This window comes from Epinephelus lanceolatus, chromosome 23 (genome assembly GCF_041903045.1).
Source record: "Epinephelus lanceolatus isolate andai-2023 chromosome 23, ASM4190304v1, whole genome shotgun sequence".
Lineage (NCBI taxonomy): Eukaryota > Metazoa > Chordata > Actinopteri > Perciformes > Serranidae > Epinephelus > Epinephelus lanceolatus.
In genome coordinates this window covers 12,160,171-12,186,713 of record NC_135756.1, presented here as the reverse complement: position 1 = coordinate 12,186,713, position 26,543 = coordinate 12,160,171, and the positions used below count along the sequence as shown (strand labels likewise).

The following is a 26,543-nucleotide window of genomic DNA, read 5'->3' as shown; positions in this document are numbered from 1 at the left end:
TTATGTAACCCATTATTTATTTCATTTATAGTGGTTTCTACTGAAGAGTGAAGACACTATCTTAGTTGGTTTTGCTTTTCATGTGCTTATTGTTAGAACATAATTACAATTTTTTGATGGCCCCCAAACATTTTGAAAATGCCCCCATTTTTTAGACCATGGAGGCCAAAATTGCCCCCAAAATATTTTGTTAATTTCATACCCTGCTTGGTATACAGGCTGGGTATTTGAACGTCATACCTTGGAGGTATTGACAGAAATAACCCAGTATGAAGTGGCATCAAAACATCTTCAGTCAAATAATAACTGCATTTGAGTGCCAGGGGTCTGACCCTGTACCAATCTACTGCCTGGCTGAATCAGCGAACTTTCTGTGGCTCAAGAACCACTCTCCGCACGCAGGGACAGAAAGTTCAACATGTGCCTGGTTAGCACAAGCTAACACAGCAGCGAAACACTGAAAACGTTAACAGTCCCAACAAACTTAGACCGACACCAAAACAGCTCAACTCTGTTGTCAGACTCGTTAATAACTATTTGGGAAACACTAGTTGTGCAAAGCTAAAAGTTAACCCTGTTACTGTGTGAGTGTGGTAGGGTGGACTCACAACTGTCCCCAGTAGAGAACTCACACTCCCGCAGCAGTAGCAGCTACAACCCATACAGTCTGTGGTGTGGCAAAGTTGAACGATGTATATTATAAAAGTTCAAAAGTATGACTATACTACACGCCACTCAATTCACATTATGGGTATCAGATGAAGTACTCTGTTGGTATCTGTATCATTTTAAGGATGCTGGTGTTGTAATATTTTAAATGATACCCAGCCCTACTTGGCACTGGGTTATTTATAATACCTTAAAAGGTAATGAGTGCTGATACCAAGCCCTACTTCATACCATATAAATTGGGTGGAAACAATATTAGAAACACATCTGAGTACAATGCCATACATTTCAACAGCACCACATGCAGCTGTGCTAGGAAAACTTGACTGTTTTTTCCATTACAACATGGTGATCACATGTGGGGGTCTTCTAGCCTCTAATGTAATCAGAGCAACACATCTCTCCTCAGTGCTGGTATAAACAGTATTCAGCATGGAGACCGTTGCTCCTCGTTGTACTTTTTCTGTTAGTGTTGTTATACTGATGCATCATGCAGATAGTAACAATAACAGAGAGTATGCTGCTGTAGTTGTTGTGACCTCTCTATTTCTCATTGCTTGTATTGAGGTTGTTCTTTGCCTGAACCAAGGAGCTTCTGCATTGCATGATTTTGTACTTACTGTCTTTTAAAGCAGAGGTGCCATTACTCTGCTTAGCATCGCCAGCTTTATCCTTTACTTGCCTAAAGGCTATTTTTATGCTTAAAAAAAGCTCTTATTAAGTTTTAATTGTTTTTTTTAGACAAGACAATAACCACTGAGATTTCCAATACATGATCAGTTTATTCAAATAATGCTTGCTGGCTGTGAGAGATCAGCCAGTTAGCATTACACTTCAAAAGTAAATGTTGACAGTGTTTTTGTACTTACTCACACTGTTTGTAAAAAATGTTAACAATGAATGTTAATGAAGATGAAAGTAGCCTAAGCAAATGCTCTACAGAGCTTGGTGTGAATGTTTGGTAACAGGCAAATTGGTGAGCTACAGTTAGCTGTATAAGGGCTATAACAGTGGCATATATCAATTCCCCTTGAAACACTGGATTTCAATGGCAAAGAAATCAGAATTCCACACACAACACAGACAAAGAAATAGCTTCCCAAGGTCAGGTGGTTTGCTCAATCTGTCCAATTAGCAGTCGTGTCTTGAGGTTTTGCTTTTGGTGACTAAAAGCTCAGCCATCTACACAAAGAGACAAAGTAATCACAATCACCTCATGACAACATGGCTCCGTTGAGAGGGGTTGCAGCCCTACTACCTGGCAAGACCACAGCAGCACGGCTACCCCGTGATCAGGAAACTAATGTCATCATGATGAGGTGAGGTGTTGCTAAAGCAGACCAACCTGGGCCAATGGAAAAACCCTATATGTGAGGTACACACATTGTAATGGCAAGAGTGATACAACATAAGATTTCCTGTGCTTTCAAGGCCAAAGGTCACGACTAGGAAATACAGTTCAGTGGGTCATCAATCATACTAAATTTCATGCTTGCCCCTTTGGGTGTCAGCATGTCTGTAACACTTCTGCTTCTCATGCAGCTTTGTGGGACATCATGTTTCTATATGTCTCAATAACATCTTGCTTGAAGCTGTAACACACATCAGGGACACTACAGACTTGAACTTGAACCACACACTCATGCGTGCATGCAGCTATGATAGAATTCACGCCCTCACACACACACACGCAGCAACATACAAATGCTGAATCTGTCGCATCCTTCACGGTTGGCTTCCTGACAACGCAGATGAAAACCTGGACTAAACCAAACTCCAAGCCTTAATGAAGATAAATTATCTGGATGACAGCCAGGTCTGCTGATACACGGCCGGGAAATTCAGCTCAACGTGACACTGCACCAGATCAACGTGCTCGTCCTCTGCAGGGAATACTAAACTTACTGTTCTGCTTCTTCTGCAACAAAAAGTGTCATGGGATAATACGCCAGATGCAGCCACTCCTATGTCCTCACAAGATCAAGGGTCAATCGTCCAGTTCTCTTAGGGGGAGAATATTGTAGGTGTAAATCCAAAGTGAAAACAGATGACGGGTCACATTTGCAGCTTCATTGGCTGCATCAAACTGTGGACGTTTAGCCCGAGGAGCCAATCTTTTACCCACATGCTAGAGAAAGGAGGTGGGAGCGCAGGAAATGATCCACCCCCCTTTTCCTCACACACACACACACCACTTGCCCTCCTAACCTTCCCCCCCTCTGTGGTCATCTCTATACCACTTCCCGTCCCGTTTCCCATGGCGATCACACAGTGATGTCACGAGGAAACAGGGCAGGCGATTCTCGCTCTCTAAGAGTTTCCGGGTATTGAAAGGCAGATGACTTTCTGTTTCAGGGCAGCTGGCAGAAATGTAGTAGTCTCTGTTGATGTTGGGATGAATGTAAATGCTCATGTCCACTTAAAGAAGGCTGCCTAGTGTGTCTGTGTGAGAGTGTGTGTTTTTGCTAAACTTTTGCACTGTGTTGTTGGCCACCTGCCCGACCCAGCAGCAGGTTCCTCTATAGGGATTTCCCCTCATTATTATGGAAACATTCAGAGAAGGGAAGAGAGACGGAGGAAGACACGGAGTGAAGGGAGAGAGTGTGACTGCGCTGCTTCTATAAATTATTCATTCACACTCAGACAGACCTTTATGGCTTGACTCCAATTACTGACCTGGACTATCGTTCTCTCTCTCTCTCTCACACACACACGTGCGCACACACACACACACACACACACACACACATTAAGTGCTTTCCACTCGTGACAATTTACAGGGTGTCCATCTGTGAGTCGCCCACAGCATCCACTCTGTGCGGTCAACAATATAGCTTTCACACTGCGGCCTTGCAGACAATACAAAGAGGACGAGTGAGTAAAGAGTTTATTCAAATGGACATTAATATGAGTTTTATTCTCATGGCAGTTTGTGGTGTAGTTACCAGTCTGCTCGATGGAGCTTCTCAATATATCCATCATCAATAGAAGCCAAGAGCCAAAATAGTTTGTTTCCGCATAACAAGTGTCACACTGTCATTAACCATCATGACATGGCTTCATAGGTTTTGTTTTACTGACTACTAGTAAAACTACTTGAACGAGCATGGTTCATGTGTACTCTTGTACGGTACCCATCAGGCGTCAGCACCAACCGTACCAAAACATGAAAGTAAACTGCTATTTAACGTGACAGCAAGGAGTTTTTAAGTAGTTATTAAACAGTCTCAATGTCATACTGATGCCTCTGTATCAGACAGCAGCGCAGCCCACCATAGACATCTGGCTTTTCTGCCACCTGCAACTTGCAGTCGGAGCTCCGGTTGGAGGCGGAGAGCTCTGCACCCGACAGCAGTGGCTCCTCCTCCATCCAGGAGCAGAGCTTTGCCTCGCTGCTCTACCAGTCCCTGCTGACGACATTTCCCGGGGCAGCAGTGTCTGACTGCAACACCCTTTTCTAACTTACAGCACAACTAAAATGTCACATAGATGATGACAAGTGTATACAGGTACGGAACAACATTGCTAATGTGGAAGCTGAGCGAAGGTGGAGTGGAGGAGGGAGCAATCAAAGTCAGGCACTGTAGGAATCAATTGTACCTTATATTAAAACAGCCATAGTTTCTATCAGAATAATCCAGTTACCACTGTTATTAAGCTACTTGAGTAATTTATTGTGTTATGTGTGTACACGTGGCCCGAACAAATGGACATACATGATACTAACATTACATTGCAAACAACAAATTGTCTCTTCTAACCGCCAAAAAAAAAGTTGCTCTTCCTGAACACAACTTTTTTTCTAATCATACAAACAGAACAATTCATCAGTGACGATGAAAGACATTTTACCAAAGGGTGAACTCACAAATCATCGTGTGATGCAAGAGGACATGTAATCTCACCTATACCTCATCATAAACAAATCCTCGACAGTGAAATCATTAAACCTGCCTTTTTCTATACTGTAGCTCACTGGTTGCCAACCTGGAGGTACCAACCCCTATTAGAAGTCGCCAAAGCTTTACAGGGGGGTCGCAAGGCCTTCTTGACTTTAAGGGGTACAAGAAAACTTCTTAAAAGAAATATAAAGTAGGCCTATATCTCAGTATTTCATTCATCTCACTAAATGAAATTGTTATTTTTTTTAAGTTCACATTACTCTTGAAGATATAAACTTAAGAAAAAAAACTCACAGGCTCAAAGAATAAGGGAACTTTGAAGACCGGAACACAAATTATATTGACAGAGCCTTCACTCTCCCATAAATAACCTTGTCCTGCATTAGCAAAGTACGCAGTTAAAGCAACCAAAGAGCCAACAGAGCAATGGTCAAGCGTCAGGGAGAAGAAAACACTAAATTTGTAAAAATAAGAATTTTTAAAAAAGTAGAAGCCTATTAGGGAAGTATGATTGTTAAAGACATAAAAATACGTACATAATACAGACAGAGAATCATATAAAGTTCCTAAAACCTACCTCTAATGCAGTATTCACAGGAAACAATCACTTAAAACTTCATCCAAGTAGCTCATTTTACACAAACTTCCTGCAGTTACTGCTTTCACTATCTGGGTTAATTGTACAGTTTATCAGTTGCTCTGTACTGTTAATATTATGCATTGAATATAATATGAAATATCCATAAAATATGTCACTTATCAGGGGTCGTCAGTTTACTCAATGATGACAAGGGGTCACTTAAGGAAAGAGGTTGGGAACCACTGCTTTGGCTAACGGTGATATAGCTGAACATTAACTGCGCTTTAAGAGATCTTTAACTTATATATTTGAGCTTCTCAAACCCAGGATAAGGGTTTATTCTAGGTTACTGAAACCACAGCATGATGTGTACACATGCAACGCGTAACTGAGATACTCCACCAACTCCATTGGCATTAAATATTAAAATTTTAGTTATATTAAATGAGAGTCCCAACAGAAATGCCTGATCTCCAAGTAGTGCTGAGCTGCTGCGTCATCTCACTCCAATTGACCGGTGAGTTTAACCCACCAGGAGGACAATTTCGCTCGCCATCTGTGCAAAATAATTAGGTAATGTGCATAAGGCCTTATTGTGTCTGTCCTAAAAAGGTGGGGGAGAAAAAGGGGAAAAGGTGGTGCTATTTCTACACATTATCTTCAGCCCCAAAAGAGATGGAGTAGAACAAGAGTCAAGAGTAAATTACAGAGATCTGAGGAATCAAAGGTTTGCAATGCTCGTGATCACTAGATAGAGAGACACAACAAGAAAGAAAGAGGGAAAGAAAGAGAGAGATTTGCAGCAGTGTGTAGAGTGGAGAGCACAAGGCAAATCAAAGGCGTGTAGTGTTCATCTTCACTAGACACATGGAGCCCGAGGCCAAATCCCTGCAGAGAAACACAGCCCTCCTCTTCAGATCATGCACACGCGCACACGCACACACACAGCAACGAGGACAGAAGGCAGAGAAGATGGGTGCAATGCCGCTGAGTCATGCATCTCCTCACTGTGAGAGCACCAGAATGACTCGCATATCCAACAGGTCAAGCTGTTTCTGTCTTTCCAGTGAGGACATATACACAAACACACACGTCCATAACAACCGAATTCTCCACACTGCAGCTGAAACATGTTTGTGACAGATCTGGACACATTCTAAAGGGCAGGGGCACAATGTGACAGACTATCCTCCTAAACAGATTTGTTTTCTTGCAGTGATTGCACAGATCCCCCTCAGCTTTTAACTGAGCAGCGGGAAGCCATTTTACATGCTTCACATACAGTATGTAAACTGTACTTACACAGCCAGGGAAAGAGAGAACACAGCATCTGTTACACCATATGTCTTTGTAGCAAATGAACATCGAGTCAGATCAGATTTTGACAACAGTGGAAGTCAACTACAGTAACAACTTCACATTCAGGTCGTTCAAAACTTTCAGGGTGAGAAGAGAGTTTTCTTTGCAGGTTTATTCACATGTTTGTTGAGCAAACTGCGATATTGATTGCTCCCCGCTGCTGTGGCTCCCCAGCATCTGAACTGCCTTGTTTCTTGATTCAGACTCAACAGCATCTCAAGGCTTTGAGTCTGACGGAGGCATGAAACCTTTGAAGCTGGTTTTCTTTCAATCGTTCTTCATCACATAACAACAACCACTGACTGGAGCGAAGAATCCCAGTGTGAAACACGATCCCCCTACAGTAATTCACATAGATTCAAGTACATATGTGGCTTCATAGGACATACATACATGTACACTGCAGATGTAGCAAGGTTTGTGATGGTTACTGTACTTAAAGTAGGGCTGGGCGATATAGAGAAAATTAAATATCACAAGATTTGTGACCTAAAACGTCAATATCAATATTGCAACAATACTGTAAGGTTTAAAACTGGTGCTTTAACACAATATTTGCTCAATTAGGTTATTAATATATAAAAATTACATCACTTTACTGTAATGCAGCCTTTCAAACCGGGAAAGATGACACTTAAGATACTAAAATATCAATACTCTAAGACGATATCTTGTCTCGTATCATAATATTGATATAATAAATACTTTGCCTACCCCTAATTGAAAGGCTGAGGATTAAATGATTAACAAACTTAAAGGAGCTCTGTGCAAAATTCAGAGCATATGACTTCTCTGGACACGCCTCTCAACATGGAGGTGGCAAAGCCAGAGACTGGCAGCTAACGGTACTAACTCCACAAAAAGCGCTAAACAACAGCAACAGTGCTGACAGAGCTGACAGTGTTAACCAGTGGTGTTCTCGATAGTAGCAGTATGAGTGGTGTGCAAAGCAGCGGTGATGAGGTAGTCAGTGGGAGACACATATGCACTGACAGGAACGCACCACCGGACCAGCTCACACAACAAACTACAGAGAAGCTTGGATCACAACATGCACAGAGGGAGCCTGACTTTAATCTCTGCTCAGGATGCCATTACTCCACTAAATCTTCACATAGCAAATTGTGGTATGCTGCTATAGTAACGCTCTGAATGTCATATACCGAACCTTGAAGCCTAGTGCAGATGACACAACAATCGCCACGATTTGTGAGTCCCTATCAATGTGCTAAGATCTGAGACCTTGGGTCTGCACAGGATGAGCAATGTCCAGATGCTTCTTAAACTTATAATTACCTGTCACATACACAATGTCCCTTTTTCAAACACAATTTTAATGAGGCCAAGAACAAGACACACTTGAAGTCACAGAGAAGAGTGAGACAGGAGATGACAGTATTCGATTAAAACTCAAACTTTCACTAAATATCGCCATCAACAGCTCCATATTTGTCCACCAAAAATAGTCCCCTAACCAGAACACCCTGTCTAAGATCAGCTGTGTTGTTTGTGCACCCTGGCACCAACATACCAACAGTCTGGGGGAAAACAGATGTCTTGTAGTTTGAAAAGTGCAGTGATTCTGATCTGCTCAACTCAAATAGTCTTTAGAGACTTATAAATACAGCACAGGGCTGTTTTTCTACACTTAAGAATCAAGAGAAGTGAGCAAAGTCAAATAGTTTGTCAGAGAAAACTGTCTCAAGAGAAACAAAACAGTGTTGAAGAAAGCAGCAAAGCGTGGCTGTATTTGACAGGGCCTCACAAAAACAAATGGCCCAGAAAGGGTCGGGACAAAGCTGCATTTGAATCGTCCAGAGAACTCAGCATACACAATAAGACAAAATGTAAATGAACCAGGAGAAGAGAGGTCCAAACAGCATGACAGGAAGTGTGCACTGTGCGGTAATGAAGCATCTTGGACTGTAAGTAACTCTGTTTTCTTGATTTTAGATGTAGTGTGTGTAAAGAGGAGAAGGGAGAGATGACAGTGACTTTCAGGACCTCTCAGGAACACCCTGTCGTCCTCCTCCTCCTTCTCCTCCTGCTCTCTCAATCTTTTCTCCCAATCAATTATTCATTCCTCTCCACCACCACACCATGGGAGGCATGCACCGCACAGACATGCTCTCTGAAGACACACGCACTTTCAAAAGGAGAATCTGCCAAGCATTTACGCCTGTGGTGGATTATATACACAAAAAAAACAAAGCTGTGCCCTCTTTGATTAAAAACACAAAAAAACAGCAGCTTCTAAAATATTCACATAAAGCAGAGATGAGAGGAGCAAGGAGATTCAGAGTCTCAGAGATTTTGAAAGATTTACTCAGACAAAAGGAAAGAGGAGTCACCTTCTCCTCTCACAGCAGCATCAGATAATAAAATGTCAGAGTCAAGTCCCACTCTGTTATTCGACTCAGTTTGAGAACTTACACCTGCCGACCAAAAAGGTTTAGAGTTCACCTCTAGACACATTTTAAAATAGGTGAAAATGCTCTGCTGTGATTTATGTTTGTTCAACAGGGTTCTCATCGTAAAAAGTGAAAAAATAAACTCTGACTAGAGGCTGAAAGCAAATGTATTCTTCTTGTCTCATGAAGAAATTTTACAGTTGGCCTCCTCCTGCCTACTAGCGCTGTTTGTGCGAGGTTGGCGTATGAAAGAGCAGCACGCATCAAGATGGCTAGCGTCAGCATTTGAGAAAGCGTCAGAGAGATTCAGCCATACATGTTTGAGCCTCGGTTTGACACAGACTTAGATGAGGTGTCTGTTATGCACCAAAATCAGCGACTAGCAAGTGTATCAGAATGTTAAATGTAGTTAACATCTTTTATTTGTTTTCTGTTGTTTGTTAGCTTGTTAGCTTGTTAGCTTGTTACTGACAGTGGCTGACACAGCGTTAGTGGTTGTGAAACATACAATAATATCTGCTACAACAGGGTTTTCGGAGGAAAGTGGAAGGAAGCTCCAGGGTCCAGTCTGTCAAAACTTTCACTATGCTAATGCTAACTCTGTTCTCTGTACTGATAAGTCCGCTCTGTGCTGAAGGTGTCAGCTCCCTTTGGTGGTATTTTTATATTGTACAGCAACTGGTTTTCATAATAGTGACGTACCTAATCTATCTTGCCCGAGGTACACTGAATCTCATATTTTAGGAAGTGTACAGACTTCACTCCCCTCAGTACAGCAATGTGAAAACACCTCTCTGGTTACAACACACAGATAAAAGTCAGTGTAGTCAAGGTCAGACATTTTAGGGGACATAAAAACAAGAAAAACACATTAAGTGGAGGAAATCTTTAACTCTACTTTGCTTTGTTTTAGTTAACTCACTCCGCTTCATCACTCTTTGTCCCCTCTCTAAATTCTGAGGTTTTTTCCTCTGTCCTTGAACGCAGTGCAGGCAGAATTCTTTATGAATTATTTCCCTCTGCAGTAGTTTGTGGAATTTGAGTCACAGGTTGGTCAAATCAGTCGATCTGATCAGTGGTGATCTGACCAGATCAGAGCGATGGTTGAGAACAGCAGCTGCTGCAGAAGCCAGTGAATGCAGAATTTTAGACCCTGCACAATGAGCGCTTAAGTTCAACTTTCACAGCCCCTGGCATTCTGCTGCTCCATCTGTGCCCGGAGTGTGGTGCAATGAATAACTGAATGGTGTATATATTCCAGCAGCGCAACTAATTGACGGTTCAACCCCAAAAATAAAAAGTCAGCAGATGTTGTTAACAATGGCGTGCCACCACAAATAAATGAATGTGTGGGAAACCCTGGTAGATATTCCAAAAAATATTTCTCCTTAAAAGACAATATTACAAACTATTCCTGGAAATTCTGCACATATTTTCACAGTGCAACATAAACAATGGTATTTCCAAATCATGTATCTGTACAATTCACTGCAAAATGTCTACTGACAATTCACAAATCTCACTGTGAGCAGTCAGCCTGAGAACTACTTCCTGCTTAAGAACACCTTCCAGCTGTTCAATTTAAAATGAAACAGAAAACATCAGGTTCTGTGGATTAGCTTAGGTAATGTCGTTCCTGTTGTAAACAGACATAACTACGAGTTTTCCAAATCCAATTTTGTCAAAAGGAACATGGTTTGCTCTAAGCCAAAAACAGAAATGAAAAAGCAATATTCTTGTTATTTTATGATCATTTTTCTCCATAAGGCTGGTGTAATCTGTGCTGGAAATCCATTCAATCCTTGTACGCTGACAGAGGACACTAACAGCTAAAAGCTATTAATTTTTTTCTTACCACACAGTTGACATCCATGCCGGCCTCGAGCAGCGTCTGGACAGTACTGTGGTGTCCGTTGCGTGCAGCCAGGTGAAGCGGAGTGTGTCGGCGAGTGTGGCTGGTCATAAGGTTGGGGTGAGCGCTCACCAACATGCGCACCACCTGTGCAAGACAACACAGCCACATTTCAGGGACAAACAAGAAAAGTTCGAGGAAACTGGGCCATTAGTCACTTTTTTTGAAGAAGAAGAACAATTACAGAAAACTTTTTCAAAGAAACAGTAAATGTTTCACTGTCAGCATCTGAGAATCCAAGAGAAACAATGTTATGCAATCATACTCTCAGAAATAAATTAAAACAGACACAGAAATACTGCACCAATGTCATCATGACAGAAGCTTTGCCAGTCCACAAGGCAATTAAATTTTCTCTCAGCATAGTAAATAAAAATTAAGTGGAGCTCATTTGAGAGAAACATACTTAAAACATATTGATCACTGATGTCATGAGTACAGAGCTTAAAGCATTGTGTCTGTTAAAGTCTTTACAAAACCGAAAAACTCAAAGCTGGCCTTGCACTGAACAACTTTTCAAGCAGTTTCACTGTCACAAATTTCCAATGTTGCAATACAATCCTAAAAATCTTATCTCAGTTGGAGCGCACTACTGTGACCTCAGTCATTTGGTGTAAGGTGTTCATAAGGGGAGGAGGAGGGACTCCAGGTAGGAGCAAGAACGTGAACAAGTCTCGGTTATCTTGTACTGTGGAAAAGAAGAAGAATCTGGTGGAGCTGTGAAGTGAACAAGAGTTACTGTTTAAGTTGGCATGTATCCGATCCACCAATGAGAAGTTATCTTAGTGAGAAAATTACATTTTTTTAAATGGTTCACCTCTCATTCCTACACTCTTTGTCCACTAAAATAACAGAGCTAATGGTAAAATAGTAAAATCTAACTGCCAAGGCCAGTAGTAGTAAAGTAATGACACTAGGGCAAGGTTTACTTATTTCTTTTTAATAACAATTTAATGATAAATGATATAACATGCATTGACTAGTCAGTGTTTACATAAAAATCCGATGAATTAAAGCCAGGCACCAGTGGTGTTCAGTCTTCTGGCAGTCTGGAGCCAGTGCAACAGAGCCAGGCAACTGCCAGCTGTGCTAGAGAGTGTGTGTCGATGTTTTGTAGGCCTTCACAAAACATAATATTTTCTCATAGGCTATTACAAGTGATCAATATGTGTTTTCAAATACTCAGACCACAGTCTGACTTCTCCACCTCAGCCAGATTTACTATACCGCACTGCAAGTCCATGCTGACACAAACTTGCATACACAAGTTGAAACCTGACATGAGATTTGATCGTAGGCTCCGCTCACGTCCACATTAATAAATGCTTTGTTGTACATTATTTTCATAAATGAGGGCCACTGTTTTTAGATCTGAGCGGGTGTCAGACTTTAGTCCTTTACAGTCTTCAAAGTATTCTAGTGTATGGTAGGCATTACTAACAAAGTACTAACCTAGTGTTAAAACCAAACATTAAAAAGTAGCTGGATAGTTTTCCATCAACTCACAGAGTCAGCCTTGATTACCTATTTGGCCAAGTTAACAATAGTTGTCACTTTAGTTACCAAAATTGACGGTGATTGGCTAAAACTGCACTGGGGCAGTTTGCAGCCGAGTGTGGAGCGATCACGATGAGAGTCAGCACCTCCAAATCTGAGGCCATTGTTCTCTGCAGGAAACCGGTGGATTGCCCCCTCCGGGTTGGGAAAGAGTTACAGCCTTAAGCGAGGGAGTTCAAGTATCTCAGGGTCTTGTTCACGAGTGAGGGTAGAATGGAGCGTGAGATGGATCAACGATTTGGTGCAGCTTCTGCAGTGATGCAGGCGAAATGAGTTTCCTCCGTAAGGTGGCTCAGCCTTAGAGATAGAGTAAGGAGCTCAGACATCTGGCAGGATGTAGAGCCGCTGCTCCTTTGCATCGAAAGCGGTCAGTTGAGGTGGTTCTGGCATCTGATCAGGATGCCTCCTGGGCGTTTCGTTTTCTGCACATCCCACTGGTAGGAGGCCCCGGGGAAGGCCCAGAACATGCTGGAGGGATTACATATCTCATCTGGCCTGGGAACACCTTGGGTCCCCCCAGGAGGAGCTGGGAAGTGTTGCTGGGGAGAGGGACGTCTGGGGTGCTCTGCCCGGTTTGCTGCCCCCACGACCCGGCCCCAGATAAGCCGATGAAAACGGAATGGAATGGCTAAAAATGAGAAGCCTGCCTTTCATCACTTCTGCATGAAACCAATGCGTTTTGTTTAAAACTGACAAATGGTAAGCTGCAATATGATAGGCTATAATGAAAAGCTTGACAAGCAAAGCAAGTGTATTTAATGAGGTCAGGGGTCAAGTGAAGTTTGAAAAATTAGTATTCAGTGTATTTTTCAACTGATCATTAAAGGAAATAAACTGTAGGTCTGTTTAATTCTTTGTTTTGTAGTGCAAGTCCTCATAATAAAAGACCTGTCAATCATCTCGAGCGCAGCAGGAGGCTGTGAGTTGTGGTAGTGAAGATACCCTTTGTTTGATCATGGATGGTGCCTTTAATAACGCAGCTCAACAGCGCGCGGTTCTCTCGAAAGCTTCCCCCTTTAATGTGTGTCTTCGTGTGTGTACGCTGCATGTGTGTATACACTAAACTTTTGCCCTGTGTTAGTTACATGCTGCAGCAGCAGCTTCCACCACAGGGATTTCCCTTCATTATTATGCAGAGAGGGAGAGCGGGAGAGAAATACCGCTGCCTTTATAAATTATTCATTCACACTCAGACAAACCTGTATGGCTTGACTGCAATTACTCACTACCTTAGCAGAGAGAATGTGTGATTGCATTTGAACACTGGCGAGCACTTGTGGCATACGCCTCTCACTGTGAAAGTGTGCTTGTGTGTGTGTTTTTGTCACATCTTTGACAAAAGAGTAAAGTCGCAGTTCTAAAAATGACTACCTGCCTGCCTGTCTGGCACAGTAGGTGTTTGAGGAAGTTCTTTTCATCTTATATTCACCATATTTAAAATTTTTAACACTGACTCCCAGTTTAGAACAGCTAAATCTCATGCACGGTGGTCCTTGTCGCTGCTACCAGCCACTGTTGTCCTGGGGAGGGTACAGATTGAATCACCAGCTGCTTCCTCTCACATGCCAGGACACATAACGCTTGCAGGGTTCACACATGCCTCCACAAAGATCCCACCCTTTCAACCAGTGTATTACAACAACAAATATATGATCCCTCAGCAGCTTCCCACCCTGTCGACACAGGCAGTTTTGTTTGATTTGATTGTTACCTAATTTTCTCCCCATTGTGCCACTTGAACTGACTTTAACGTTAATAAATTTTGTAAGAATTGCAATTAAATTTTCATTGCAAATTAAAAGCCATTAGGGGTACGCTGTCCTTGTTGCGACCGTGTGACGCTTGTATGACATTCTCATTAATTTCAAAGGCTTGAATCATTCTGAAGTGCTCTCTCAATCCTCTATATTGAGACCTGAGTTTCTCCCCTCTGGACACACGAAAAGGTCAAGTCTAACAGGGTCAGATATCACTTTCTTTCTTGCTATCAAACCGTGTAATCATCATGCGGCTAGGAATGAGTACCATTCACATTTTAACTGATACCGGTGCCTGGAATTCAGTACCAGTACCCAACGATAGTATCTTAGCGCCATTCTGGATGACAAGCTGACCTTTGAGCTTCAGGTGGACGCTGTGTGCAAAAAAGCTCATCAGTGCATGTATTCCTACCACAAGCTTCAGTGTTTTAATGTTGCCAACATTTTCATAAAGATGTTTTATTTCTTGTTTTATTGAATTAGTTCTCATCTTTTTCTTGTATCTGTTGCTACAGGGCACTTAACTTGAAGCACAGAAAGTTGCTAAGAAATGTAAAGGTTTGCGACAAAATTGCAGACACAACCTCACGATCTGACTGATGTGTACGTGATCAGAGCGCTAAAGAAGGTCCAGTAAGTCCTGGTTGACTCCCATCACCCTTTTATTCTATGAGTTCAGGTTGCTTCCGACTGGTCGCTGATATAAAACACCAGCTGGCAGAACAAAGGCAAAAAATAACTGGCTTCTTAAATAATCTGACGACCCTTTCATATTTTGTTGTTTATGTTTTAACCAACTCAGTGTAATGTCTTTTTTTTGTATTTGGTATGTTTTTCTATTTGTTTATGTGTATGATACTGCTGACTGCACAACTAATTGCCCCTCTGGGATAATAACAACATCCTGAATCCTGAAAAACAAGTCCAAACTTCCAGTTTACGAGCTAAAGTGAAGGGAGAGTCTGTGGAATTACACATCAGAGCAAGGTGCACTGCTGTCTGGCTCTGTCTAAAGACAGCACGCTCTGCTCCACCTGGGTTGCAAAATGTCGATACGCATGTTTTCGTATTTTTCAGTGCCTTTTAATTGGGCATCAACCTCAGGTTTACGTGCGTACTGTCAGTAAAAAATAGTCTTTTAACAAACACTTCAAGTTGCAGTTATCCTCACGTGACACACGTAACTGATTTATTCTTACTGACCTGAAGGCGTCCATACAGCGCTGCCAGGTCCAGAGGTGTCTCCTGTTGGCTGTTTCTCATGGTGGGGTCAGTCAGCTCCTGAAGCAGCACTGACACCACCTCAGAGTGTCCGTACTGGGCTGCACAGTGAAGCGCTGTTTCCTTCTCATGGTTCTGTGGAAGAACGAAAGGAAACAAGGATTGACAGAGGGAACGAGTGAAGGGGTCGGGAGTGGTTGTAGGAATTATGGGAATGGAGAAGAGTGGGCAGGGGGCGATGAAGTGAGGAGAGCAAGAGAAGAGAGTCGATGACAGAAGAAGGATGGAGGGATGCAGTGAGGCAGCGGAGAAGGTCAAAAGTAAAGAAGAAAGACAAGTGATGAAGCAATGAGGAAATTAGAGGTGCAGGTGGTAAAGGATGGGGAAAAAGTTGGTGGTGATTAATAGCATGGAAAATAAGAAGGTGGTGAGTCAGAGGGAGGATAAAATGAAGGTGAGAGATATAAGGGAGGAAGAGAAGGAGAAGGGGGAAAGCAGTTAGTTTTATATACACTGACACAAGGTGAAATTCAAGATGGAGAGCTACATTCTGTGCAGATGTTCCTGCACACATATGAAGCACATGTCAGGTTTGTGAGAGCTGTCAGGGGAAATCTATAGCTTCCTGTCTGTAACAATAGAAGCGCTGGTGGAAAGCTTCTGTCTCTGCGCTCACCAACTAAGCCTGTCAGCTTCCATTCAACTGGCCAATCAACTTATTCAGAAAAAAACTCTCAGTTAACTAGGACTGTGCACTACATTTCAATCATTAATTCATATCTTATAAAGTGTAGACCAGGGGTGTCAAACATACAACTGGCCAGCCAAAGAGTCCAATCTGGCCCAGTGAATGACTCTGCACACCTAATATTGATGCACTTGTGACGGCTAAGAGGTGCCAGGTTCCAGGAGCAATTTAAACAGTGAGTAGACAAAATGCTGCCTCTGAGGCTTTTCCACCCTGACCAGACCAGAATTCAGCTTTCTGAAATAACAATCAATACCCACTGTGGTTATATTTAAAGATGTTGAACATTTTGAAAAATATTGTCAACTCAGCTTCGGTACAAAAGAACTTGTATCAGATTTCTATCTTAAAACAATATGGGTGGGACCACGTTGCTAAGGCACTGACAAAACTTCAGACTGTAAATGGTTTATAAGACGGAGGGACGCTTTTTCAAAAGACTCTTATGAGAAATTTAAATTATGAACAAAATGCACATGTAATTAAAGTGAGTAGAAGCCTGACTGAAAGTGGAAAAACAGACATATTGTTGAATTTGCACCTATTTTTCTTAGGATATCGTGGGCTAAATGGCAAATGGATGAATGTTTTCAGAACATACTTCTTTCAAAAAAAAAAAAAAGGAAACATTTGAAGGAGTTTGTTATTGGTTTTACTGGTCCAGCTCCCACTTAAGTCAAATTGGGCTGTATGTGACTCATGAACTAAAATGAGTTTGACATCACGTCTCTCAAACTTTTTCTTTATTGATTTCTTTAAGTCTGTTTAAACAGCTGATTAAACTCCATGTAGGCAATTATATGGACATTTCAGGTTGTTTATTAATGTACAGTATTTGTCAGCAATTAAAACTTCTCCTATGAAGATATCTTTGATATTATCACAACTGTGTTTCATTACATTATCATTCATTCTCAGTTTACACACCAGTCTAAACAATCTCATTTATCAAAGTTACCCAGACCTAAATTATGATATAGAGGCAGGCACCTTGGCCTGAAATGTCTCAGAGAGAAGCACGTTAGTTTGAAAGGTCATACTTGAGAGGCTTTCATGTTTAGAGCAACTCTGGCCATTTTCTGGTTCTCCAGGGGCCCATCTAAGGACAAGAACATTGTTGGTGGTCCCTGGAGTCTTACAGCTGTGGGTAAAAACAGCCTAATAATGACTGGAAAACTGGGCGGAGGGACACCCATGAAGGAGAAAGAGCCATGATGGATAACCATAAGAGACAGAGGAAGACAGAGATAGCACAAGTGGGCCCTGCAGGGATTAAATCTGTGCGTGTTCCTATAGACTTGAAAATAGATAATCTGACAGCCGTACATACACACATGGTGGAAGCAGGCACATAAGCATTCAGGCTTCTGTGGATATTATCAACAGGGAGGGAGAGGAAAGTTACAAAAGGACATGCGTGTATAGCTGTATCTGGTGCATGTGTAAATTCAATACATACATTTTGAGTAAGTGGCTGAAATTCAACACGAGATGATGTAACATTGAGAGCAGAGGGGAAGGAGAAGGAGGACAAAAAAAGGAAGGGAACACAGTAAGAGACGAGAAGGAAAGGAGGTAGAGGAAGTACTGGATTTATTTAGAAAGAGGGAGAGTAGGAATCTGTCCAACAAACTCTTAATGTCAACAATTCAAGGACATCCATCTCTTCCAGTTTTACTTCCCTTAAGGAGAGTTACAGAGTACATTATAGAATAATTTTATTATACATCCATAGCTTCTGGTCCCAGTTTATAGTGTACAATGCAACATTTGAACAATTATTTTGTGTTTTGTGATAAAATGTTTCATCACCATTAACTCCCATCTGACCAACATGCCCTCTAAAGCCAAATTTATGAAAAATATAATTCAACTGTTGGCAGTATGGAAAGTTTGGAGATGTAATACAAAAAAAACAAACAAAGAGCAATGCCACAGTAGTAGTTGCAGTTTACAGTGTGTTCAAAGTGTTTGAAGCAAACTTTGAGGGTACTTTTTGAGTATGTTGCAGGGGCACATTCAAGTTAGCAGGGGTGGCCACCAATTCAAAGGTGTGGTGTGACTAACCTATTTGTTTAGCCATCGATATAGATTTGCTTTTGGGCCCACTGATAGTTATTTCAACGACTTGAACAACGAATAAACCAATCAAAGAATAGTTGGCAAGATTACGAATCCTTAAAGATAAGTTCCTCTTTTTGTGTTGATTAAACCCCTAAAAACTTTTCTTTGTTCATCAAAATCACATATTAACTTTTTTTTTCATGGAAAAATCACTTTATACCTTAAAATAGCTTAGATGCATGTCTACACCTTTGCCTCATTTAATATGGTTGAACCTATGATTAGCAAATTAGTCTAGGCCCACAGCAGCTCACCTGCAGCTCAAGCGTACCTGCTCACCTTTGACTCTGCTCATCCCAATCTACAAGGTTAGAAACTTAATAGTGATAGATAACATGAGCCCACTACTTGACTGCATAATCAGACAACTAATAATGTGTTGCTAATGTTACATCAACCTTGTTCCCTTTGCCAGCTCTGACAATTTGGAGTCAAAGTGAAACATGGCTGGCAAAATACTGACACTGGCATGACTTCTCCTATGATGCCTGTCGTTTTGCTGTGGTGTTATGCTAATGATATGGAAAGGACCACCCCTCACGTTGAAGGGATTGGTTCTAGGGCTGGGCGATAAAACAATCTCGAAATGGGATCGCAATAAACTGTATGTCGATAACTATAGTCATTTTTACTCGATATGGATAGACCTAGGCAGATCTAAACAGCTGTCAGTCAATCTGCAGTGTTGGTGATTCGTGTCATTGTACATGCCCATTTTTCACTGCAAAACCTGTGCTGAGGTAAGTGAACCAAGGTGAGGAGGAATTAAAAGTAGCATGGACCTGTCAAAAAGAGGGGGAAATGAGTGGAAGTGAGGAAAACTAGCAGTGAAGATGAAGAAGTTGAAGATCCTCAAAAATAGACGAAACTGTGGGTTAAAAGGTTACACAACATCAATAATATGGAAGGGGTTTGGCCACTTGAAAGGTGACGACGTACAGACAAAGACGGTCTGCAAAATATGTTGTGGGTTGGCGCAAACCAGGACGGGAAACACAACAAATCTTTTCCATCACCTGAAAAGGTGGCATCCCAGCGACTACACTGAGAGCATGACAATCTGGGCCAAAACTCCAGTAAGTCCACCAACAAGCATTCAACCAACTAGCTGTGGGCAGCACTAGTGGGGCTGCACCAAAACAGCAATCAATAGTGTCCTCTTTTGCCGCCATGACCTCGTATGAGAAGCGACTGAGAAAGACGGGTTCAAGAAATTCAGACTGCAGGTACAACTCCCAGGCGGGCAATATTTTTCTCAAACTGCTCTGCCCAGCTTTAGCCCGGCAAGTGCTGTGTGAAGCTGGAAAATCATTTGGTTTCTTCAGGTGTCAGACATTATCAAGATACTTCTCAATCTTGCAGCATTACGATATCGCCCAGCCTTAATTGGTTCTTTAGGTATGTGACGCATGATACCCTGACTATCTGACTCCGTCTTTTTGAGACTGTCATTAGTAAACTGCAGTTCCAGGACAGAGATGCTCAGCCCTGACAGTGACAGCTTATTTTGCTCATGATATGTCAGGTAGCATAAAAACACCGCATGGACATGTTAACAAGACTAAAAACTTGATTTTCCTCGGAGGGATTATTAATCAACTTATTTCTTCAACTGTCATGAAAACGTCAGTTACTACAAACAGCCGCAACTGAAAAGACATCAATGGGACAGATTTGTCACTCGCTACTTATCAAAATGAGCCTTGCTATCAACAAAAGGCTAACATGAACACAACAGGCTGAATGAATGACATGAATTAAAATGGAAATTAAGTACAATCATCAAGTCGCTCTTGAAACACTAGCTCGCCTTTTCATGTGATCACAGTTTACAATATTCTGTTTCATGCCTGGAATTACAGACATGCTATTGTTGAGTGACTCATTTGTAAAAACCCTTGATATTTCCTCCTTCTCTTTCCGTTCCTTATCAAATTCCCTCACATTTCCTCTTGCTCAAACTTCCATGATAAAACTCCAAAACACCATGACCACACTGCTCAGATCTCATCTCATGCCTTTCCTTACTCTCTTTCTCCCCAGAGAACCTCAGCCCTCCTCCCCTCTCCCTCTCCATCCTCTCCCTCCTTTCATGTACCCCTCCGAGCAGTGAGTGAGAGATGAGGAGATACTGCATGTGTGACTAACAGAGAGAAAGAGCTCCTATATGAAGACAGACACACACACACACACACACGTGATCAAGCAGCAAAAAACACCACAAATGTGCCTGAGAGCTTTCCCTCCTCCTCAGCCAATCAAATCCATCTGTTTCCCCCCTGGATCACACACCCCTTCATTGATGGCACAGTGGAAGCTTCAAGAGCGGGTCTGATTGCAGGTCCACTGTACTGTAAGCACAATAATCACACACTCATGCACACTGTAATTCGCATTCATCACAGTTTACTGGTGTAATTGTTGGTTGCATTATGTTTAATAAACTCCATTTGCTCTGTTCCTGTGTGGATATTCTACTATATTACTATTTTCCACTGGAGTGACTCAGTTGCACCAGGGGATCATTTAAGTTTCATCTTATCTAATCTGTTATATATACATCCTTCATCACAGTGGAATACACTCCTGCCAAGTCCCAAACCACCACAAATGCAGCACGATCAGTCATCATTTGTCGCCGACAGTATTTAGTGTAGAATAGCAATGCAGCGTCTGGAGGATAGCTCATTCATCTCTTAAAGGTTAAATGCAACAGCACCTGGGAAACAAAGTTTAAGGCCCAATGGGTAATTTATTTTGACCATGTTACAACTACAGGTATATTTGTAAGCAAAGTATCCTGATAAATGAAAATAAGGTGGAGGTGATGAACAGTATGACATGATGTGGTGGCATTTTCAGCCACAGAGTCCATTATTTCTGAAGACACCTCAGTCTGTATTATTATACTTGTACCCTCTGTAACCTTCACACTTACTGAAGAAGACAATTACAGACACAACTAAGGGCCTGTGTCCACATAGCAATTGGCAGAAAAACAGTGGCAGGGCACTGGAGAGCACTTCATCCCAGCACTTTTTTAAAATGACACCCTGCACGCAGGTTTTGTTTCTATGACAACAGAGTCTTGACATTAACATTAGCCAGGTAGCAAGCCTAATTCTTCATTAAAAAATGGTTGAATACACAGTAATCTGATCATTACGCTGTAACCTGTGACAGGCTTTTATGATACCACAACTATCACACATTCACATATAAGTAGTTTTTTGTCGAGCCGCGAGCATCACATAGGTTTACAACAAAACGACACCAACTCCCATGTGCGCACATCAAGAAAGGAGAGGGAGAGACGCTGTGCTATTGCCAGAGGAGCCGCTGAATGAGTTCCCTCTGAGCGTTAAGTCACGGAAAGACACCACAGTTTATTCCACACTACTGAAGCTGCTCCTCTTTTTAGAACCACCACAGAGTCTGTAATAATTTCGCTTTCAGCCATGCTTGGTGTCACCGTGGATAACAGTATGATGTCAATGTCAACAAGTTGAAATATTGCGGGTATCACAATATGAATTTTTCACTTGATATTAAAAATTATATCAGTATTATTGTGAATGAGATGATATGGCAGACCCTGATACACAGTTAACAAGTTTACAGCCTGTACAGTAATAAAAGCACAACACTCACTGGCAACATCAAGTGTCCAGCGACCCACAAATGGGATTTTCTGTCTTTGTTGTGACAGTAGACAGTAGCCTAGTCTCGCTCACCAGAACTTTCCTAAGAAAGGTCTGGTGAGTCTGGCTGGGCCAACTCACTTTAAGATTGGAGGAAAAAACGCCCCAGCTGCTTGTATTTCTTTCAACCAATCACAATCATTCTCGGTGGTGCCACAGCAACGGTGCGCTTGCAAAAATATTGCCGGTGGGAAACAGGTTTTGGTGTAACATGCCCACAAAAATATTGCCTACAGGACGCGAACCATGGCAGAAAAAGGGCTGCATCCCCACAAGATCAAACACCGCAAAAGTTAGTAAAGGACGTGCTGAAAACGATTGATAACTGCTACACAACCGGAGGTGGTAGGGCGGGACTTCAGCGGGTGGCTCGTTCCACCCAATGAGAGGCTGATCTATGCAGCGAACTTCCGCCCACTCAGACTAACAGTAGCCTAGCTAAGAAGCAACAGTGACATCAACCATGGTTTTATGAAAATTCAAAGATTTTCAACTGGAAGTGCTTGGTGAGGTCGCATAAAAAAGGTGGAGCCCCCTGAAAAAAGATGCTAGGTGCTAGTTTTTCTTTAGTCTGCTGCATACGCTCTCTCCTTAAAGGGATAGTGCACCCAAAAATGAAAATTCAGCCATTATCTACTCACCCTCATGCCGACGGAGGCCCTGGTGAAGTTTTAGAGTCCTCACATCCCTTGCAGAGATCGGCGGGGGGAGCGGCCAGCACACCTAATGGCAGACAGTGCCCCAGACTAACGTCCAAGAACACAAAATTAAATCCACAAAGTATCTCCATACTGCTGATCCGTAGTGATCCAAGTGTGCTGCAGCTCCGACATAAAAAGTTGTTTTAAAAAACGTCATATGAACTCTGTTTTTAGCCTCACTGTAGCCTGTAGCTCTGACTGCTTCTCTGTGCTCCGCGTTCACGTATGTGCGCCTGCGCGAGACCAGCAAAAGCATGAGCTTTGCTCACCCGTGTTTACATCACGTGACACGTGCACCGCAGGGAGAGACAACATTAACCACAGAGCTAAAGATAATTTGCACTACGGTCTTTTAGCAAAGGACAGCCCAACATGTCCGAAGACTTTGAAACTGAGGAGGAACAGCATTTCTTTGTTGAGTCATATTTGTTTGAGCCCAAGTATACGGATGCGGAACTCAGGCTACTGGATGAAGCAGCCGCCGCAGCTCATGAGCCTAACCCTCACCCAGCCGCAGAATACCGGAGTCAAGCACTGGAAACCTGGTGGTGTAGTTGTTTCAAATGCAAGGCAATGCCAACGGATGAGGAAAGTCTTCACCAGAGCGTTCCTCAGCATGAGGGTGAGTAGATAATGGCTGAATTTTCATTTTTGGGTGCACTATCCCTTTAATGGGAACAAAAAAAACCTGTAATTTTACACAGGCACTAACATAAGCATGGTCAATTATACACGCTGATTGAGAGCAGTGGTTAAACCTCTGACCCAAACCATTTATACGCTTTAAACGGACAGCCGCCAGCCAGTCACAAGTGAGTAGTTTGCATTGCAATGGTTATTGAAGACTTTGAAAAACAGATGAAGATTAAGCATTTTGTTACGTGGGTGCCAATTTACTCCGATCCCATTTAATCATGGGTAAAAAATCTCAAACGTAGCAGAGAGTATCAGGTAAGAAAAATTATCCTGTTGTTTGCGTTCAAACGTAATTCAAAGTATTTTACTTTGCTGTTTGATAAGGTTACAGGGTGCACTTCATCCTAAACACTACCTCACTCAACTATGTGCTCCTGCATGTTTGGATTGAAACCACAGTCAAATTAACAGATTTGAATAATTTATTGTGGCCTGAGGAGGTAAAATTATCCTGTAATTTAGAAGAAAAAAAAAGGAAGGATTAGAGAAAACAGCAAAGTCTCAAACTAGAATTACAGCCTTGTGGTTGTATGCCTCCGCCTATCAGTCAAGTCGCAGTTTACATCCATGTCTGTCCAGACTCATATGTAGCCATGACCATAGAAAATGCTTCATATACGGATGTTGATGCAAAGAAGCTACACATTCTAATACATGGATGTTTTATCTAACAGCACAGAATATCTACACAATCAGAAAGGGGGGCACCCAAGATTATTGTCACCAATTCAGAGTTATGGCGCTGAATAATGGCCAGAAAAGTGTCTTTGCAGAACATTATGGTGTCACGGTTCAGTTGACCTTTAACTTTTCAGAGATAAAATGTCACTACTCCATCATTTTATCCCATTAGACATTTGTGTGAAATTTTGTAAGTCTATGAATTTGAGTTAAGGCCAAAGACGAGTTTTGTGAGGTCACAGTAAACCTTGTCCTTCCAGTCAAAGTGAAGGTTCTTGGCGTTCATAAGAATGGGACAGTCAGACTGTAAACATAATGCCTCTGGCCAAGGCTAGTATTAAAAAGGACCTTCTCAGGAGTAATAGCAGTTTTATTTCTTGTGTTTTAAATTTTGGTTGTTTATTATAAGGGAAATTGTGGGGTATAATTGTTTGGGATACAAGACTGTTTTGTCAACTATTTCGAAGGTCATCAATGAAGCTTTTGGTGCTCAGAAAAATTGAAATTTGAACATCCAGGCAAATCTCTCTGCTGATAAAGATAATGTGATACAATCAAAAGCTCCAGAACAGCTAATGAGAGGGCCTTATGGTGCGATTGTTTCGTCAACATTTGGTTATTAACATTTGAATCACGGATTACGCCTCGAGGATGATAATGACTACATTTTCAGATCCAACAGCAAAACAAACATGCAGAGGTAATGAAGCAAACTAATCACACGCACACACACAAATGCTCAACACGGATATGATAACCACTGGGACGCAGATTGCAGCCATTGTTGGTGCTGCCACTGACCCGCTCTGTCTCTGCAGCCTTTAAGGGACAATAAAGCTTTGTCAGTCCAATCCGCTGTGCCTCACGCACGCAGCTTCAGATAGGGAAAACGCAATTCCCAGACAGAAAGGAGAATGACAAAGAGATGAACAGAGACGCAGAGTGACAGGACTGGGAGATAGAGAAAAGGAGGAGGGCAGAGAGAGAGCGGGAGAAGTGGAGAAAATCTCTCCACCTTCTCGGAGCAGGCTATATATTTCCATTACACTCGCTCTGACAGCTTTCCGATATCATCTAGCACTTGGTGTATTGTTGCTGATTGGGCCCTGAGCAATAGCCATCTAATAATGACACATCAACAGGCATGGCGGCACATTATTGACATGCTCATACAAAGGGATGTCAGCGCTTTTCTTTCAGCTGCAAATGTGCAGATACACAATGAATGGTTTAAATATAAGAGGTATATGTAATGAAAAAGTATCTGCTTGTCCTTCTAAACAAGAAATCTGCATGTTTTATTAGTGTTCAAGGAGGGATTTGTTAGCTTTTATTACATTACATCATTTCTATCAATGCAGCATCCTCTGCATTATCCTTCTTAACTGAAGGACATACACACAATCTGCTTGCACACCATTACAGTACATTCACCTGCACATACACACACACTCATTTCCCATGGTAAACACTATCAGAGTTATCTAAGTTCATCTGCATGGGACCAAACAAACAGCTACATCCATGCAAATAAGCGAGCCTTATCAGACAGGCTGGGGCAGAAATAAAACCAGAGCAAATGAAGCGCAGAGGTATTTGTTTGAACACACGCCGTGTTAAAGCTGATGGCCTGATATGCAGGATGAGCCTCTTCTATGTTACAGCGTCTCATAATCCCAGCAGCTCAGCGCGCTGCCTGGGGAGACCTGGGTAAATAAATAGAGAATGAAAAGCACAAGAGACACAAGGTGAAACTGTTTTTCTCCTTCTCGCTCTTGTCTTCTCTTATTAATATGGATATTTCTCTCTATATGTACACAGCATATTTTCTGTCAAAACAAAAAACAAATATTCACATCAAATCTGCTTTTTACTCTAGCTTTTATTCGCTGTTTCATATCAGTCTCCTCAAAATCAAACTAAAATTAAAATTCATTTTTGCTGAGAAGCAGGTATTTATATGTACTGGCTGTTTACTGTGGAGTTGTTTGGTCAAAAAATTTTAATTACCAGAAAGAAGACAGTAGTGACAGTGTTGGCAGTGCTGATGACTCAGCAGATGTTGACCACAACAAAATGTTAGCAAGCTAGGCCTCCATTTTCTGAGTGGAATACAGACTTAATCATACAATGGTGACGATGCAAAATTTTTTGGCTGATTCCTGTTTCTGATATTTACGAACTCTGAATGTGTGGAAAGGTGGGTCTCAGTCCGCTTCCAAACAGACTCTGGTGCGGTTTGTTTGTGGTGTGAAAGAAAACGAATCCACCACAGGATTGTATGACAGCAGATATGTGATTTTAGCATCATTTCAATCTGTTCACAATCTCATAATTGCTCCTGATTAAGGCCATGTATAACCCGTAACCTATTTATGCTAATGCATACATGTAACCATGGTAACACATATCAACATCAGTGAGGTAAAACTATCGTCCCTGCCATCACTGTATCCGACTCTACGTGCTTTATCCGTTCATCAAGTCCATTCTGAATGTGTGACAGTGATCCCATAGTATT

At 41.9% G+C, this 26,543-nt stretch overlaps 1 protein-coding gene across 5 annotated transcripts in view; it reads right to left on the bottom strand.

Annotated features, from left to right (window-relative positions):
- Nucleotides 1-26,543, bottom strand: part of anks1b (ankyrin repeat and sterile alpha motif domain containing 1B) — a 355,962-nt gene that overhangs the window by 210,112 nt on the left and 119,307 nt on the right. For 3 of the 5 annotated variants that reach the window (XM_033615279.2, XM_033615280.2, XM_078165475.1), the window contains exons 4-5: nucleotides 15,354-15,506; nucleotides 10,777-10,920 (exon numbers count right to left, since the gene is read on the bottom strand). In XM_033615279.2, coding sequence (XP_033471170.1) covers nucleotides 10,777-10,920; nucleotides 15,354-15,506 — 297 coding nt within the window. Of the gene's footprint in view, nucleotides 1-2,574; nucleotides 2,711-10,776; nucleotides 10,921-15,353; nucleotides 15,507-26,543 lie in introns of those variants that run through there. The other 2 variants (XM_078165473.1, XM_033615283.2) reach the window with 2 other exon arrangements.